Here is an 18,475-nt window from a genome sequence, read left to right on the forward strand (position 1 = left end):
TAGAAACCCCCAATCATGGCCTTTGTCGGGGGTCACTCGTCAAGGTACCTACTTACCTCATACGCCGTTCATTATAGTCCACAATCTCACACATCTCCAAGGAGCACGATTCATACCCATGTGTCGTCTTAATGCCTATTGGATGATGTAATTCACCTACATCGCCAACCCCTTTATTGAGGGAGACCCTGGTCGGTTTCTCCCCCCCGCACCCTCCATCAATGTGACCCGCGGAATCTTTCAGCGCGCCCGCGCAGTGCCTCTCAGTGGAATGCTCCGAGGGGCTAATGGTCTTACCATTGACTTTACCTATAAGTGCTGGGTTGCTCGGTTTTATTGATTATCTATCACGTTTCGACGCGTCTGGACTATTCCCAACAACTTCATCCCCCAAGACACTCACCTAGATGTCCTCATAGTGCCAAGATATAGGTACTCATCCGCTCATCATGGCATTTAACAATGTGATATCGGATTTTGGCAAAGTTATCGTTGGACATCTCGAGCATCGCACAGAAAAGGGGCCGCAAAATGAATCTAATCGCGCTGACGCCCTTGTTACGACTTCGGAGGCGACTCTGGAATCATTCGCCGACGTAGACGAGAAGAAAATATTGAGAAAGGTCAAGACTCCTCCTCTTCGTGATTATCGAGTTTATTCAACCTACGAACCTTAAGCTATGTACTAACTCTGGTTTCTTATTCAGATGGACCTCCGGTTGATTCCGATGCTTGCGATGCTGTATTTATTGTCTTTCCTAGATAGAGGAAACATTGGCAACGCGAAGATCGAGGGCCTCCAAGAAGATTTAAGAATGAGTGCCGATGAGTATAACTGGTGCTTAACCGTGTTTTTCTTCACCTATGCCGCATTCGAAGTACCAAGCAATCTATTATTAAAGAAACTACGCCCTTCAAGATGGCTTCCGCTTATTATGGTTGCGGTAAGTGAACATTGTTATCATGCTTGTGTACCTTTCCCCTTCAGTAATCTGCTGAAGTCATAAGCTGGTTTTTAACCGCTAGATGTTGTCCTAATTGTATTTTTGATATTTTTGATATTATTAACTAAGATCAATTGCTAACTACTATTGGTCGTTACAGTGGGGGGTAGTAATGACATTGATGGGCATAGTAAGGAGCTACCATGGTTTGCTTATTGCGCGATTGTTTCTTGGTGTAACTGAAGCCGGCTTATATCCCGGGTGTGCCGTAAGGACTGGATACTCAATTCCAACCGACTAAAGCTAATGCGTTCTAAAGTATTATCTCACGATGTGGTATTGTCGCCACGAAATCCAGCTTCGACAAGTATGTTAACACATAAAACAATGATTCTCTGTGTTCCTCTTTACTAATGTATTCTTAGGCCATGTTTTTCTCGGCGGCGTCAATGGCTGGCGCATTTAGCGGGCTGCTAGCTTTCGCTATCGCGAAGATGGATGGTGTTGGAAACCTCGAGGGCTGGCGTTGGATCTTCATCCTTGAAGGAATAGCGACTGTCAGTCAAGTTTTGTTTACTCAGGACTGGTGACATAACTAACTCTTCCAGATTCTCGTTGCTATTCTTGCATTCTTTGTACTATATGATTTTCCCGAAACCGCCTCGTTCCTCACCGAGAAGGAACGGGCATTTGTCGTGTTTCGCTTGAAGTACCAAGGACAGTTACAAGGAAAAGAAAGTCCGCATGTAGCCCAAGCGGAGGAGTTCGAGTGGAAATATGTTTTAGCAGCCTTCAAAGACTGGCAGATATGGGTTAACTTATTTGTTTATTGGGGTGTAAGCTTCTTTGTTTTACTCCCTATCCCATCATCCTCAAAGACTAATCAATGCCGCCAATCAATAGGTCGTGTGCCCAGTTTATGGCATCAGTCTCTTCCTCCCGACGATTATCAGAAATCTTGGATACTCTGCAAGTACCGCCCAGCTTATGACGGTCCCGATATATATCACAGCGGCAATCTTAGGCGTCATATTCGCTTTCATATCGGATCGCCTAGGAAAGCGTAGCCCATTCATCATCTCATTCTTCTTACTGATGATCGTAGGGTTCTCAATGTAAGTTATAGCTCAAATACAAGCACAAGTATGTTCAAACTATGTCTAACTATTTCAAGGTGCGTATCTAGTACCAATCCTCGAGTAATTTACGGGGGTGTCTTTGTGGTAGCCTGCGCCATTTATCCGGCATTCCCGGGCGTGGTCACTTGGCTCTCGAATAATTTAGCAGGCAGCTACAAGCGCAGTGCTGGAATGGCCATCCAAATCGGCATTGGGAATCTAGGCGGAGCTATGGCATCGAACTTTTATCGACAGAGTGATGCGCCTCAGTACATTCTCGGACATAGCTTGGAGTTGGGATTTATTAGTGTCGGTGTCATCGCCGCGGTGATTCTGGTTATAGCATACACTTCCATCAACAAGAAACGAGATAGGATCATGCGCCAGGGTGGGGACAGTCAATTCACTGCTGGGGAACTATCCGCCAAGGGTGATAAAGCCGTCACGTTCCGATACATGATTTAGACCTTTAGAGACAGCAGAAGAGAGGACATGGTTGTCCAAGCCGAGAGAATGGAGTGGAATAATAGCCTTATCGGTAACCAAGAGGTAGGTTCTAAAGCCTACCTAGGTACCATGTCCTTTACTCTCCTTTAAATAGAAAATAGCAAAGGCGTCTATGTTGAACCTAACAACTACACGCCCTTGTTATAAGTGATTCTATAACATTGTCTTACCGTTCAAAAAAGAAATAGCAGACAAAGGAGAACGTTAACCCAAAGATAACAATGCAAGATGATAAACTTGACACCCACAAAGAGCCCAGAAACTATTGTTGTTAAACCAGTAATAATAATCTTGTTTTCTCCCAAATGAGAATCCCTTATTTGAATTGATTTGACTATCAGAAGATTCGATCACCTTCAACCTTAATAGCACGTGTAATACTCGCGCCAGCATTAACTTGACTTCTCTCACGCCTAAACGGTCAATATTTATCACTATGGCACACTCGCCACTTCTACGGACTCTTGCACGGTTCACATTGGATATTAGGAGTGTAGCATTGGTAAAGTATGAGCTAGCCCTCGAGGACGTTAGTACCAACCTACAACTACCACCCGACAAAACTAATTTTGACGAAACCCGATGGTCTGACCTCCGCAAAGATTACGAAAGTAAAAAGACTCGAGAGTCTAAAAAGAAATTATGTGAGCAGGAACTCACTATGATGATAATGAGGGAGTGTAAGCTTCTATATATGAACGAGCGTAGGTCGCAGCATTATAACAACCTACTTCAGATTGGGGAAGAGGTGATTCCGACAAATGCTCAAGCGCTGAGAGCAACGCTACTTAGATCTGGACTTCCAGAATGGAAGCCCCCGGTAGCCTCGGAATGTTTATTATTTGAAAGCCCACCTATCCCATGTACATATGGCCAAGTCTGTGCAGCGGAAACGGGTATCCTAGATAGGAGGCTGCTTCATCACTACCTAACCCCGAAATATGTCCCGAAACCACATTTCAAAATGGAGAGGAGGAGGCTTGAAGCTAAGAGTGCCGAATTTGCAGCTTTCGTCGAAAAACAAACATCAGATCCGAATAAACCCAGTTTGATACCACGTCCGCAGGATGAGTCGTCCGATGAAGGCCTCTTGACTGTGGACGAGTCGGAAGAAGATGCTCCAGTGAAGAACGCTAAGGGGTCCAGAGCCAAACTTGGCAAACGGAAACCAGCTGTGAAAAATAAGACGAAGAAGCGCACAAGAAAGCCGGCAACATTTGTTAAGCTATATGATTGCAAAGCTCACGATTACGCTCAATTAAAATCACAGGGAGTAAATTTATATTCCTTGTTAGTACAAAGATTGCCTCGCGCGGAATCCCCGGCAATGGAGCAAGTGAGTACAGCTACAGTCAACTATAAAATTAAGTCTCCAATGCCCGTCCTTGATGACGACGAACTTTGGGCAGAGGAACTTAGAATCCACGGCTGCGCATTACCTATACAGCTCCCGCGCAATGATGCTGCTGAGGAAGAACAAGAGTCTCCTACTTTTGAAGATGCACAAGAATACCGAATCTGGAGAAACCAGACCAAACCATTCTTCAGCGAACGAGACCGGTATATGCAGAGCAGAATCTACCGTGAGGGGGTACGGGATAATAAGTTGTTGCATGCTACTCAAGAACTGGTAGCATTCTGGGCTAAAATAACAGCTTGACGGGAGCCGAGTAGATTTGGTAGATCGGACTCCATATACCCTATCAATTGCTTTTTTGATCGTATCGTTTTATTCGAGTCTATAGACTAATCCCGTGTATATTCAAGCGTTTGAGAGGACCATCTGGTATAATATATAACTCTATTCTCCAATTATGTTAATGTATCATTATTTATGTACTTAATTATCGAACATTTCTAACTTTTCACTGTATATATGTATTTGTGAAGTTGTATTTTAATTTACTCGTAAAGTAGTAACGTAAATATTAGAGCTCAGTTTACATTGCACACCCTTCAGGCCCTGGGTTTCAGCCATCGAAACAACAGTTGTCAACATACACTTAGTACTATAGATTTAAAGGAACAGGGTCCCTCTTCTATTAAGTAATATAGAAATAGGAATATGTTTATTATCAAAACTCTTCGTATTAACTACCTTTAGTGTCAGGTAGGTTAGGTTAGGTACCTAAGTAAGATTGTCTATTGTTTACCCAGGTGATGTCTCCATCTAAAGCTCGATCTCAGATCCTAAGCATAGCATCAAAGATTGATTCATAGTGTATCCTCAATGACTTCACTCTACAAGATAGAAGTCAAACGAGTAATCTAGTCATCTTCAAATTCGTCATAATTCCGGGTCGCGGTTTGTCTCGCGCGAACACGATAACCATCATTGTCAATCGGGGTGTCACTTTCGCCCTCATAGAATCGGCTTTGTTCCCAGCTACCAATGAAGCCACTCAAATAAGCTCTGGTGAAATCGAAATTCGGTTTGACATCAAAACCACATTCCCACTATAACAGAAGTTAGCGATTGCATTTTACATCCTTGAGTAGGAACAGGGGGGAGGAAGGGCGCAAAATAGGGAAGGGAAATTTTAGGTACTATACCGGTGAAGTAGGAGACAGGTTGACCATACCGACGTCGCCTTCGATATGGTCCCAATCATGCGGTTGATATCTAGGATATAATGATGGGACAAGGATTCGCAAATATTCCGGGTGAGGATGTATACGGTTAAATTGCCAAGAAGAAACGAGTAACATCAACAAGGAGAACCCAAACCAGTGTCGATCTTCCATGTCAGTACAGAACGTTTCGCTGTAGAAATAATGCGACCATGGCCAGTGAACTCCCTCAAGGTGTTCACGTTCCCTAGCCTCACATATCTGGAAGCCGCGATGGTATACCGTCATTATAAATCGTACGGCGTGGTCCATAAGAGTCCAGTTGTGTTTGTCAGGGTTAATTGACAAATAATAACGTCTTCTTATGTTATGGATATCCCTATTTGCCAATGCTACAAAGACAGTCAGTAAAAATATCTTCCAGGACGATGAAACGTACAGAGGGGCAAAATATAATATTACGTACCAGGCTGTAATGTACTCCATACGGGATTTCGTGTATCGGGATGATACCGTAAATAGTCGTTAAGGAATTCGAGCCAAGCTTCCATGACAACGGGCGATCGTATGACTTAAGTAAATGTTAGTTACATCATTTGACCGGAGGTACGAAACGATCAGGGGAATACTGAATGTTACTTACAATACCTCAATTCTTCAACCCCCGAATTATTGAGTGACTCATCCGGGACATTATAGTTATTCAGACCTATTAAGGTGAGCATTATCATCGACTGCCGATGATTCGAGCGTTGTATTTCAGCTAAAGCCGGGTCAACCGGGTCCTCTTCATTTATGCGGCCGTCTAGGAATTCATAAGTTTCCGTTATAGCTGTATGTTGATGCTTTCGTGCAAATCCCGTCCAACTGCGATAACAAAGTCAGCTAATGTTACATATACTCAAGAAATAAGTCATGAGGAGTGACATAATTACTTACAAGGCATATGCTTTGTGCACGGAAAGCCGGTATCTCATAACCCTAAAGAAGTTAATTCGAGTACAGTTATAGTCGGAGAGATCCCCAAACAATTCTGGATTTAATTCAAGTTCTCTTGGCCAGGGCCGCGTCCAAGTTCGTGCGATATCCATCATCCACCTTTTAAAGGGGATCCATGGCTGACTTATATCGAGAACACCCGCATTGAATTCTGGGTCGTTAACAGGAGGTCTGGATACCTCGTGGGGGATCCCTTTGCCACGCCACCACTCGCTCCACATAAATGGTGACAAGTCATCAAAGTCAAAAAACCGACCTCTCGGTTCATATTCATCTATAACATAGTTGGGAGGATTGTTTCTTAATCTTTCATACGTGTGAATTAGATGCTGCCGTATCCTATGTCTCTGCTCACGGGTAGGTAGGACGCGTCGCCGAGGCGGTATAGGTATAGAGCCTTCGTACATGATGAATGGGTTGATTTGATGTTATGAAGTACAAGTGGTATCAAGTTTAAGCAGTTCCACAGTTGCGGAATCACAATAGAGAATTCCGAGTAATACGAGGCTTAAATATATAGAGAGGCTCTCACCATTAAAAAAATATCCTCTAACAACATTTCGACCATGTCTTTGTTAAAACAATGCATTTGATACTGTTCATTGCGATCCTCGTGCGGGTTCAAAGGGGGGGGTGTGACTACAAAACTATCGTATGGTAATGATATAAAGCATTTGTTATAACATAACACACATTTCGTTCCCCTTTATTTTTGATCATCACACCTGTTTCTATCTGTTGAAACACCTACATGCTACTACTTGCAAAACACCGAGTTTGCAGTCAAGCTATATGCAAGTGGAGGATCTCTTATGTCAGGCGAAACTCTAGCTCTGTCTCAAAAGAGGTACTCTAGACGTCTTAAAGCGCCATAGATGCGCTCGCTGTAGCTACCTTAGGTACCTATAGCAACTAATAGACGTTAACGTTATCATCATCATATACGCAAGTGCAACAATATAGAACCAAGTTCTATGATTTTATCTCATTTAGTTGATTCATTGTAATAAATTATAGACGCAACAATTAGGTTTATTTACGTCTTGATTATGTCTCTGGCTACTAAGATAGCCTTAGCGGTCTTCTGAACAAACTCAGCTGCAAGTGATATATTCCCAGCTATAAGCGCCTCCGTTATTCCCGGAAATGTTGTTGCTGCGTACCCTAGGTAATCACGAGGAGTTAGGCTCAACAGGCAGCCAGGAAAAAACGGGAAACATACCAGTGTCAAGTCCCGGCGCAAAGATAAGATGCCGATAAAACTCGCGGTTGGGTAGACCACCCTGAGATACGAAGCCTCTCTGGAAGTCCCTAAACTTATGGTTTACGAGGGTGAGAAGCTCAGAATCATTAGTTGAGATCGCGCGTTTCCCTTGGGCTTCTATCTCTGCCGCTGCAGTCTTGAAGTCTTGTATAGCAATTTGTAGCGTAGATGTATCCAAAATGGACGTGGTTGAATTTACCAAAGAGAGTAAATCCTCATAATAGCTCTCCATCTGTATACCATAGTTGGGTAGGTCGAACTGTATCGCATCTTGGCTCGCGAGGTTATAAGCTAAAAGCGTTACATACTAAAAAGATGTTAGTTTGTTCTTCGTTCCGTCTACGAAAGTTTCAATAGACAGGCCGTTATACTTGAGCCGTAAACTTGTGAACAGTAAATCCAGGATCTCCGAATGTCGACATCTGTAATATCTATCGTTAGTATCATATAATCAAGATTGCCAATATGAATAAACATCGGGGAGCTTAGTTGCCACTAGGCTAGATTTCTGGTGTTTGTTTCCAGCTCAAATTTCCCATAATACACTTACCCAGTGATAAGAGTCAAAGTTACTGTGGTAGTGATAAATAGGATCCGTCGCACCCGGGCCTGAGCCTATATCAATCTAACCATAGTCAGCAGCAACCTTACACATGGGGTATATCAAAATGATTACTTACCGAACCAATTCCTCTATGGACGAAAGATGTATAGTCACTACCACTGCCTAGCACACCGATATAACCTTGAGTATATTCCAACCAGACGTCGTACATAGTACGTGTATCTTTCCACGAAACTTTCTTCATAACATCTGTAGCAATCTTATGAAGCTCTGGAGTCGCTTCTATATATGGCCAGGGTCCAGATGTGCCAACATCCTGTTGCATATAACGTTAGAAGTTCGCATGAATAAACTCAAGGGCTACTCACAACGTTCAAATATGATACTGCAGTGTCGGTAAGCCAGGGGATGTATTCTTCAACCCACTGCAATAAATGTTAGCAACTGGAAACTTCTCCTAGTACTAGTTCAAGGAGGTTTAGACATTCGTTAGGGGAAAATCCCCAATACAGGTGAATAAGGGGTAAAAGAAACTTCAAATGCTACAAACTTCAGTTGAACCCAAGAGACCATACTCTTCTCCATCCCACGACGCAATCTATAAATAGTTAGTGGTTAGGTACACTTCGAGGTAAGAATTTAAGATGCAGGCACGAGCGAAAGGTCAAAGGAAGAGACTAGGAATGGCCTTATAAACCGTTACATACGACGATATTTCGTTTCGGCTTCCATCCCTGGGACAGAAGCTTGCCAAATGCTTTAGAAAGCTCAACCAAAATGGCAGATCCGCTGTTTGGGTCAGCAGCACCGCCGACAATCCAGGCATCGCGGTGGTTTCCTATCACAATTGTCTCATCTCCAACCGTGCCATTAATTACACCGATCGCATTCCAGATCGGGGTATACGTATCCTCCATGAAATTAGACAAGCTAATTGTTGTACCAGGCGCAGGGCCGGTGCTGTAAGACACGTTAAGCTTGCCTACCCAACCAGTGCGGTTGACCTCGTTACCAGTCGTCCCATATCCCTCGAGAGCGGCAAGGATTGGAATTGCGTTCGCATATGAAATTGGTATTGAAGGGATATCCGGTAGCACTTCAGGGTGCTCCACACGGGGTGAGCCTTCTTTCGAAGGGTAGCCCGGAGTAGTCGGATCACCGGGATATGTTGAGAGAAACTGCACACTACCCCTTTGTACGCTGGAAGGGTTACGCGCTGGTCCATCCGGATAAGCCGCGTACCCGTTAGCCTCGGTGATGTCCCCGTCTTCAGCGGTATCTGTAAAGATAATCACGCCTATCATACCCTTTTCCTGCGCATTTTTAACCTTTAACCCCCTAAAGGGGCCTCCGTACTGAGCAATAGCAATCTTGCCTTCCAAGGGGACCCCGAGTTCGACCAGCCTGTCAAAATCAACCTGCTGGCCACGTCCAACATAAACGAATTCGGCATCCACGCTGCCGCTAGCCGAGTAGCCGTGGAACGTGGGTATCGCGTCAGGGTAGCCCGTCGTTTCATCCTGGCTTAACACGGCTTCCTCCAGAAACGGGCGATAAATACTCCCGTTAGGATACGTCAAACTCAGTGACTTGTTGACAGGATAGTTCAAGTAAACATCATAGGAGACGACACTTGAGTTCCACCCGCTTTCTTTCCAACGATCCGCCGTCCATTCTGCCATGGACAAATTCTTTCCAGCTAGATGTGCGCCATGTGTGTAGTAGTAGGACCATTCTGATATACTCGTATTGGATATTGAGTCTACCAGAATAGCTTCTTCTGAATTCAGAGGTTGCAATGGAGTAGTATCCCGTTTCCCTATCAAGTTTGAATGCGTGCGTCGCTCGTGCATGCAAGCTTTAGTCCATGTAAAAAGAAAACATATGATAAGCGCATGGGCTCTGCTAATATGAAGCCACATCTTGGCGTTATTGTAAAGTGAACGGCAGATATAAGGTATGCGATTGAACCATCAGGTTCAAAACTACTTTCAATTTATAGATGGCTTAGAAGTCATAGTAAGCTTTGACCTCTCGACCCCGCGATAGTGAACGTATTGCCACCGCCAATCAGTGTAGATCGTAGATATGCCGGTTTGACTTTTCTACATGAAAACGACGGTTCGGTATGGGTCTAATCTGCGGGGGCTATGTGGCATTCTAAGAGGTAATCAGCTTTGCACATCTCTTTATCCTCAAGCCATGAGATCATCCACATTCGCTAAGCTACCCATTTGCGGCAGCTGGTATTAATATTTTCTCTTGAAGTGTTCCCCATTAGATCATCTACCCTAGGAATTGACAATTGACGATTGACAATTGACCATACTAAGTAGCAAAAGTACAAGGCAAACATTCAGGATTAACCCACATCTACACCTAGGTATCCAGTGTAAATAAAATAGATTATGCTTTATACTCTTAACTAGGTCAATATTCATCATCCAAAATTCAAAAACCCCGGTGAGAAGTTGCTGTACCTCACCATACAATGTTACACGCCTGTCCGACTCCTTATTGATACAAACATGGTAAACATCGTTTAACCTTATCACCCCAAATTCACCGAATTCCGTCTTATTTCCTTATTTCTTTAATCCTTTCTTCCTAGATGCTCATCAAGCGATGATTCCGTCGTTGACGACCCATTTGGTGTATAATGCGGATACCCAGGTGTATATCTAAACCCATCGGCAACGAAGCGTGAATCGTTTGACCCCTCGTCGTAGGCTGGAAGTTCCTCGTCAATAGATGCATAATCTGGGAAAGCCGAAGCTGGGCTAGGAGGCGTCGGAATTATGTGCTGCTGTCTCTCGTGAACATATTCACGAGAACGGCCCTCTTCCGCCGCAACTAAATCACCCACGACGCTGGCAACTGCACGGAACTGCGCAATCTCCTGTTCCATTGTCGTAGAAAGGTTATCCTCATCGTCATTTTCAGATCTATGCAGTTGTCTCATGATGGCCTCCTTTTCCTCATTCTCAATCTCTTGACGTCTTACACTTTCCCTTAGCCACCCAACGATTTCGGAATACCGGGTTCCGATAGCCGCACGTCTGTTAGCCCAGGCATTGCGGCGACACTGACGACGAGCCTCTCGAGTTTGGCATCGTCCAGCACAGGAACTACGCCGACTTTTGCGAGATGCCGCAAAACAGCGCGTATAGGCAGTGCTAATGAGTAAGGCAAGCAGGATGAATGTAACCACGATGTGAACGACCGGTAAAGGACGAGGTGGACCACGGTGTTTAAAATGCTTCATTGCATTAGTCAACGAGTTATCACATGGTTATAGAGGATGCTTACAGGATCATGGTGTGGATGCGGAGACATCCCTTCATGTGGTCTGAAACCTGGAGGTGGCGGTTGGTTGTGGTGGTTCGGCATTGGTGGAGATAAATCGGCACCATCGTCAATGATACGAGGTGGCGGTTCGGGTTTATCATCGCCAAACTTCCTGGTCGGCCGCTAAAAAGTCAGCACCAAATTTCATATCATATGCTATTCCCTCGAAGCTTACCATGTCATTATTAGGCCCAGTACCTAATCTAAGGTTCTCCTGAGTCATGTCATCCTCTAGGATTTGATGACTTGGTGGTGGGTGGACGTGTGGTGGTTGCTCTTCGTAGAACTCGTGAGGCGGAGGTGGAGGCGGTCGGTGAAAATGAGGGGGTTCATGGTGGGGAGGCTCATGAGGGGGGGGTCCATGAGGAGGTCTATGAGGAGGTCCATGAGGAGGTTGATGATGAGGGGGGTGAGGAGGGTGAGGATGAGGTCGCGGGTGCGGACACGAGTGGTTCCTATGAGCGCCACCGTCATGTGAAAACCAGTCAGGTCGATCACCGTGATGAAATCGCCAGCCGAATCTACTCGGTCGACCACCAAAATGCCTCCCCCCTTCAAACCCGTGTCCACCATAGAGACTACTAGCCATGTGTTTCGCACGCCCGTACATCGTTTTCACAACACATTTCAGACTATCGCACCTCCAAAATGAATGAAATTCATCAGGACTCTTGAAGTCGTAAGTTTCGGAGATATGCTGCACTTTAGAAGAAATTGCTTGTTCAAGTGCCGCAAGTTGTCGCATCATCGATTTCAATTCGGCCAGCTCGCTGTCCAAAGGTGTTGAAGTTTCCTTGACCAGGTTTTCGTCCGTGGCCGTGGCCGGAATAAGAGTCTCAGTAATAGATGCCGTGCCATTGATGAAGGAGATAGAAGGCGGCGCCATTTGTTGGAATTGAACGACAAACCTAACATCGTTGGCTTCCTCACCATCTAAAGAGATGACTTCAAAAGTCATCAGCTGGCCCTGAAACTCATCTTCAAGATGTACACAACTAAAGGCCCAGTTGGCGAGAATGGTATGGCCATTCTCGGCAATGATGGGCCCAGACCCAGCACCATTTTCATCTTGCGCAAGCGATTGACCGCTAAGGGTCACATTTCCGTAGCCGCACGGAGACGTCGACTCGAGAATGTCAAGACGTAGAGTCTGAATAAGATGGATTAGCTAATTGTCACTTCGCGGTACTTTCGTAACGACTTACAGTTCCGTGATGATTAATTTCATCTGAAGTAGAGTTGATATCGAGGTTGATTAATGCATGTGGGACCTTGACTTCAAATGATGGTTACGTGTTAGAAGTACACGACAGATTTCATGACACTTGATGAATTCTTACCCTCTTGTCGGGTTGGAAGAGCAGCTGTAAGCAGCGGTGCTAGTAGCCACCGGGCCTTCAGGTAGCCACGCATCGTGCGATTAGGCTCCCAGAAATTGTAGACGAGAATAGATAAAGTAAGGCCGCCTTAGCATGACAAGACTACGGACTATCCACCCTCAGCAATGGTGTTGAAGTGTAAGGAGAAACTTAAACGGCTGCCTACACAAGCGGCCGTGAGGAATATGTAAGACGCCCGAGTCCCCCGTGGAGAGAGCCGCGCGGACATTCACTTTAGGAAATCCACCCGCGCTAGAAAACGTCAGGTAATTTTCAAGGGACAAAACAAAGCGGGACGCCAGGCATATTAGATTTATTATATGAAAACTAGTAAATACCTATAACAGACGGGCATAATCCACTCTAAAACTGCTTTAACTACCAGCAATTCGCCGATAAAATAATAGAAGCTTTAGTGCTGCCTTTCGGGAGGCTGTGTTAGTCTAACTACGACTCGGTAGGGGTAGTAGACCGCATCCACCAATGAGCTGCAACTAGCTGACGAGTCCTTCTAACCCAGCTTGCACTGGACCAGGATCAACGGCGACCAAAATCGGGAGATGGATTCGTACGCACATGCACATAGAAGATTATGTGCATATGTCTTATCGAGAGTAAAATAAATAAATAAATAAAAGCCGATTTTGTACACGTAAGTCGGACACTTATCGACGGGTGTAGGTATTCAAACCAGCAATCCTTTAAGGCCTTCAAAATTGGAAATATCAATTAAAAATTCATATAAAAACGATAAAAACAATATCAGCTAAAACTAAAGTAGATTGACGATCATGTATTATCCCATGATTAGATACATAAAGGGCATATAGGTAAACCATTAATTTGGACGTATGTAAAAGCCCTAGGATTAATACTTGAGATAGATTGATGATTGGGATAGTTCAATGAGACCTTGGATGGATTGATGCTGTGACCCTTTCAGCTCAATCCGTGGCTGACTATTAAGTACCTAAGTACCTAAACATAAGGCTGACCTAGAGTGTGGCACATGTGGCTAACTGGAAGCTTCCCGGTTCCGACCCCACTAATGGAATTCAAGCTTTCCAGCTCCCAGCACTTTGTCACCATATCACATCACTAAATCACATCACCGAACAAGAATTCGTGGTCGCGCAACTCTATTAACAGGTATTATACCATATCAAACCCAAGAGTGCAATTCATCCAAGATGGTAATTATTATATTTAATTCGCTCCTTCCCACAAATTGTTTATTTATGCGCTAATGCGAACACATCCTAGTTGCCCCTCGGTCTCTTGAACGCGGCCCAAGGTCATCCTATGCTCGTAGAACTTAAGAACGGAGAGACGCTGAACGGACATTTAATACAATGCGACACATGGATGAACTTGACGCTAAAGGAGGTCATCCAGACGAGTCCAGTACGCAATTACGTCTTCATTCTCCGACTAGTGTCATAGCTAATATCATAAAAATAGGAAGGAGATAAATTCGTCCGCCTGCCGGAGGTATATATTAAAGGAAACAATGTAAGCCCCCATAGCATAGGTGAAAATCCAACTCAGAAATATGTACCTAATCAGACATAAAAGATCAAATACCTCCGAGTACCAGACGAGATCATCGACCTTGTAAAGGAGCAGCACCACGGTCAACAGGGTGGATTTAGGGGGGGCCGTGGTGGACACGGCCAGCAGAGAGGAGACCACGGCGGTAGAGGCGGTGACAGAGGCGGCCGGGGCGGACGAGGCCAAGGAAGGGGTAGGGGTAGAGGCCGAGGAGCTTGAAGACAGACCAGTAGTATGATACCAACGTGGAAGATATGCAGGTGGCCAAGCCACTGACAAGGCTCCCGAACAGTAGCAGCATGAGGACGTATAACACGCCTCCAAGAAGCTAGCAGAGTTGGGCCACAGTGCTAGGATACAGTTCAGATGAAGATACCCAGCCCGCCGCGATGGTGTTGGCGCAAACAGTACACGTGTATTTATTAAACTGCTGTGAACTCCGAACATAGGCCGCGGGGAGAGCCATGGCGAAAATCCCAGTACGCTCCGAGACATGGCCCGAACTCCGAGCTATTATTTCAAGTTTTCCGACTCTTCATACGATGAATGTCTTACCTGCACGATGTCCAACATAATGGGTTAGGTAGTATAGGTATATTCGATAATGAGCACATGTATCAACAGGTAAGCAGTATAATTCTTATAACAGAATGGAACTCTTCGCGGGGTGCTTTAGGATAGGTACATGTAAAGACGTACCCATGCAGATACAAAAGGTGATTCTTAGAGTTGCCAGCTGCCAACAGCCGTTGCAAATAAAGGTACCGCGTCCTTATCTTAGGTAATCATAACCTTTATTCATTTGCGCCTCAACCGCATGTAGAGTTCGGCGTCACCTTTTTTTTAGTCACGCAATGCCAGGAGAGCGCATTGTCCTCGATGGGCTCTGGCGATGTCTATGTCCTTCTGCTGATATAGCCACGCTCTCAAAACTAATTCGCCCTCGTGGAAATGCTCACATCTCCAATAGACCGGGTCGGCGAGAATATCACCGCATCCCTGTTGTCCCTCGTACCGACCAGTCGCGCGATGATTACTCCCCAGGTGAGAAAGTACGGATTAAGTACCTAAAGCGAGTAGCAAAACGAAGCCCATGGGTTCCCGGGATGCTCTTTGGGGACACGGAAGCTGTAACCGCAAAACTCGAGTCGATTCCAACGAAGACCATCTACGCCGCTATCAAAGAGCTTACAAGAGTCGAAAATACCTATAAATCAATTGTAAAACTAGTCGAATATCTAGTAAGAGAAAGAAAAGAGAAGCCAAATGTTATGCTCTATGAGAGCCTCATAAGGGCGAATATCGACAAAAATCATGGATCCGCAGAGATCGCCGGTCGATTACTCCAGGAAATGGAGAGACTACGCATCCCAACGACACCACAAATCTATCAAGCTCTCCTAGAAGTAAGATGCCGGCCCGTTTTATAGATTGGTATTTCCCAACCTAACATCACAACCCAGGTTACAGCGGTTCATCCTGATTATGCTCTTCGAAATACCGTGCTCTTCGAGATGAAAAATCGGTGGTATTCACCAACGGCAGATGACTTGGTAAATATCACTGTTGGACTGTTGAGAGACAACCAATACGAGCTTGCGCTTGAGAAATTGGAGGAATTGCACAAGGATCCCCTCAACATCCCACTCTGGCTCTACGACGTATTCCTTTATACCTTTGGGGACTTGGGCTTCCACGGGGAGACGCTCTCAATTCTCAAGCATCGAATGAAGATCGCAACCATAGTCAGAGAACCATTGTCGCTGAATTTATGGCAGTTCCTTCTTGACGTGTTTAGTAGAGACGCTTTTTACGAAGGGATCAAATATATATGGGATCGCTCAGTCTCCCCTAGATATATAAATCCACCAGATGGCGTCATTCTGAATATTATAAATGCAGCGTCAAATCATGGAGACGCAAGCTTAGCAATAAGCGCAATTCAGATGCTTTCAAACCGCGGCAAGAAACTTGAGCTGCACCACTATGAAGCTCTCATAGACATCCATGCCCAGCAGAAGGAGCTTCTCAAAGCGTTTACGACCCTATGTATCATGTCCAAGGCAGATCTACGTCCTTGTCTCTCCAGCACACGGTCCATTTATCGAGTGCTACGCGATTCGTCCTCGGAAACAAACAATGCTTTGACGATATTAAACGACCTCCGACTACATCATCATGTCCCTGCAGCCGCATTCAACGTCGTCTTGGAGGCTACGGAAATTCATCACGGGTTCAAAGCAGCCTTGGATCTCTATAGAAGCGTCCGGCAGATCTGTGCTGACGGTCCGGATCTTGAAACCTACCATATTCTCCTTAGCCACTGCACAATGAGGAAGTCAATGAACTTTTTATTCGCAGAGATGGGGGCTTTCTCCGTCGAACCTACCCAAACCACATACAACCATCTCGTTCGGATCTCTAGCATGCAGGACAACTATGAGCAGGCATTTGCATTCCTTGAGAAGATGAAGTCTTGCAAGACAGGAGGGGTGTCAAACAACTGGTGGATAAGTAGGGATTCGGCCCTGGCGCTCATCAGGAGGTGCATCCAAGCCGAGGATATCAGAGCACAAGACCTTATTGAGGAATGTCGTAAGAGGCGCATATCCATTGACGTGGAAGTGCAGCAATTACTCGAGGCAGTCCAAAAGCAGAAGGAGTCGGCTAAATTAGATGCAAGCGACCCTATAGGACGGCTATCATCTATAGTACCAGACACTGCGATATCTCCGGATGCTCAGAGCTCAAAGCCTATGGCACTGTCGAGTTGGATGTAGAGTTAGCCCGGTGGGAATACAATAAACCACAATTCAATTAGCTATGCTGTGGGTCTTTGATCGCTATGCCTTGATGTGTGATGCTAAGACTTTCCTTTTTCATGTCACCCTTCCAGATTCTTGTGCCTATATCAAGACGATATCTTTTCGATTCCGCGGTCTATACCGTCGCAGTCTTAGTCTGAGCTCATTAACAGCATTCAAGTGCATAGACTAGCTACGTGGTCGGGACGTTCTTGGTGAGGTGTTGGATAGTACCGTTTATGACATGACGTATTTGTAGCCAATTCATCTATCCCATATCTAAGTGATCATACCAATGATCAACATTTAGATCCCATACTTTGATAATTCACCTTGATTTTGAGGTTCGACTTCTCATGCTACCACTTCACGAGGTGTAGTTGGAAATGCCCAGATACAAAATCAAACCATCGTAAGGTAACTTGGAGATAATATCTGATGGCAAGGTATTCCGTTGAGTACAACACTGGTATACTAGTATGCTATATATGCTATCTTGTCAACAGTCTCTAAGCATTAGTTGTCACGATTGCTATATTAGTCAGACCATATGAGTAGGTGGTAATATAGGATAGGAGCTACCTCGCCGCATGTTGCGAAGATGTTCTGGTTCTCTAGAACGTCGTTGGTAATACTAGCATTTAACTTCGGCCTCGTGATACTAGCTAGTCTATCAATAGATTCACTAGGGAAAAAGCAGACCATTTTCACATCGAATATTACCATACTAGCTACCCATTCTTAGGTTTAGTCACCTGAGTAATTGTACTCATGATTTCGAATTATTCTAGCACTTTCATAGGTAAATATAGCGCCTCTAATGACTAGCGTACTAAGGAACTATTATATCCTATTATTCCCCCATATTGCTATCTTATATTCACGAATATGATGAATCCCAGGTGACTAAATAGTGTGTTTATAGCTCATACAACTGATTATACGCACTCGATGTCCTATCCAATTTAAGCATCCCGCAAATTGTTGGTGATGTTGTGTCTATTTTAATTTATCTTTAAAGGTAGCCACTAAAGAAAAATAGGGGTGATGTGCATCAATCAGCGAGCACATGTGTACAAAGGTTCGAGAGCTCATGAAACATCGAAATTTCGATGGGTCTATCGATTTGATGCACTGTAACCTTAATACTTTGGGTACGTACCTGACATACACTTGGCTCAATTTGTAGGGGTCGGAAAACGGAGAGAATATTCCCGAATAGTAAATACCCAAGTACCTTCATTGCATAAAGGGGGCTATGCAGGTTAAAAATATTTCCCCACAAACAACATGCCATCCCGTACCAAATTGGTGACCTTTTGATTGCAGCTAGTCCCTGCTATCTTCTTCCTGTGAACACGAACAGAGTCGTCAAATACGTACGCGTATAAGCACCATATTATGCAGGCTATATATATATAACAA

The 18,475-nt window shown here is 44.7% G+C and overlaps 7 protein-coding genes across 7 annotated transcripts; 4 read left to right on the forward strand and 3 right to left on the reverse strand.

The window, feature by feature from the left end:
- The first annotated feature begins 149 nt into the window (after positions 1-149).
- Positions 150-2,631, forward strand: F4817DRAFT_85682 (MFS general substrate transporter). The gene is made up of 8 exons (XM_049307972.1): positions 150-623; positions 708-944; positions 1,105-1,212; positions 1,264-1,311; positions 1,370-1,501; positions 1,553-1,780; positions 1,848-2,059; positions 2,119-2,631. The coding sequence occupies exons 1-8, from the start codon at positions 450-452 to the stop codon at positions 2,525-2,527; spliced, it is 1,548 nt and encodes a 515-aa protein (XP_049163677.1). The 5' UTR covers positions 150-449; the 3' UTR covers positions 2,528-2,631.
- A 374-nt stretch (positions 2,632-3,005) lies between these two features.
- On the forward strand, positions 3,006-4,229 carry F4817DRAFT_355886 (uncharacterized protein; the record flags this gene model as incomplete). Its single annotated transcript, XM_049305713.1, has 1 exon — positions 3,006-4,229. The coding sequence occupies one exon, from the start codon at positions 3,006-3,008 to the stop codon at positions 4,227-4,229; it is 1,224 nt and encodes a 407-aa protein (XP_049163678.1).
- A 608-nt stretch (positions 4,230-4,837) lies between these two features.
- On the reverse strand, positions 4,838-6,546 carry F4817DRAFT_364850 (uncharacterized protein; the record flags this gene model as incomplete). Its single annotated transcript, XM_049306801.1, has 5 exons — positions 4,838-5,026; positions 5,123-5,532; positions 5,607-5,711; positions 5,784-6,007; positions 6,080-6,546. The coding sequence occupies 5 exons, from the start codon at positions 6,544-6,546 to the stop codon at positions 4,838-4,840; spliced, it is 1,395 nt and encodes a 464-aa protein (XP_049163679.1).
- Positions 6,547-7,105: 559 nt separating this feature from the next.
- F4817DRAFT_324133 (glutamate carboxypeptidase) lies at positions 7,106-10,194 on the reverse strand. Its single transcript, XM_049301597.1, has 8 exons — positions 8,676-10,194; positions 8,519-8,566; positions 8,337-8,393; positions 8,084-8,284; positions 7,954-8,028; positions 7,775-7,825; positions 7,362-7,710; positions 7,106-7,303 (listed from the first exon to the last, which is right to left on the reverse strand). Exons 1-8 carry the CDS (start codon positions 9,888-9,890, stop codon positions 7,176-7,178), a joined length of 2,124 nt encoding a protein of 707 aa, XP_049163680.1. The 5' UTR covers positions 9,891-10,194; the 3' UTR covers positions 7,106-7,175.
- Positions 10,195-10,561: 367 nt separating this feature from the next.
- On the reverse strand, positions 10,562-12,729 carry F4817DRAFT_311557 (uncharacterized protein; the record flags this gene model as incomplete). Its single annotated transcript, XM_049300011.1, has 5 exons — positions 10,562-11,227; positions 11,278-11,439; positions 11,492-12,466; positions 12,522-12,592; positions 12,657-12,729. 5 exons carry the CDS (start codon positions 12,727-12,729, stop codon positions 10,562-10,564), a joined length of 1,947 nt encoding a protein of 648 aa, XP_049163681.1.
- Positions 12,730-13,765: 1,036 nt separating this feature from the next.
- On the forward strand, positions 13,766-14,865 carry F4817DRAFT_324139 (like-Sm domain-containing protein). Its single transcript, XM_049301598.1, has 4 exons — positions 13,766-13,888; positions 13,959-14,099; positions 14,157-14,207; positions 14,271-14,865. Exons 1-4 carry the CDS (start codon positions 13,886-13,888, stop codon positions 14,463-14,465), a joined length of 390 nt encoding a protein of 129 aa, XP_049163682.1. The 5' UTR covers positions 13,766-13,885; the 3' UTR covers positions 14,466-14,865.
- Positions 14,866-15,065: 200 nt separating this feature from the next.
- F4817DRAFT_324141 (uncharacterized protein) lies at positions 15,066-17,380 on the forward strand. The gene is made up of 2 exons (XM_049301599.1): positions 15,066-15,652; positions 15,710-17,380. The coding sequence occupies exons 1-2, from the start codon at positions 15,101-15,103 to the stop codon at positions 17,024-17,026; spliced, it is 1,869 nt and encodes a 622-aa protein (XP_049163683.1). The 5' UTR covers positions 15,066-15,100; the 3' UTR covers positions 17,027-17,380.
- Positions 17,381-18,475: the final 1,095 nt, after the last annotated feature.

Source organism: Daldinia loculata (assembly GCF_022478755.1).
Source record: "Daldinia loculata strain CBS 113971 unplaced genomic scaffold F4817scaffold_2, whole genome shotgun sequence".
Taxonomy (NCBI): Eukaryota; Fungi; Ascomycota; class Sordariomycetes; order Xylariales; family Hypoxylaceae; genus Daldinia; species Daldinia loculata.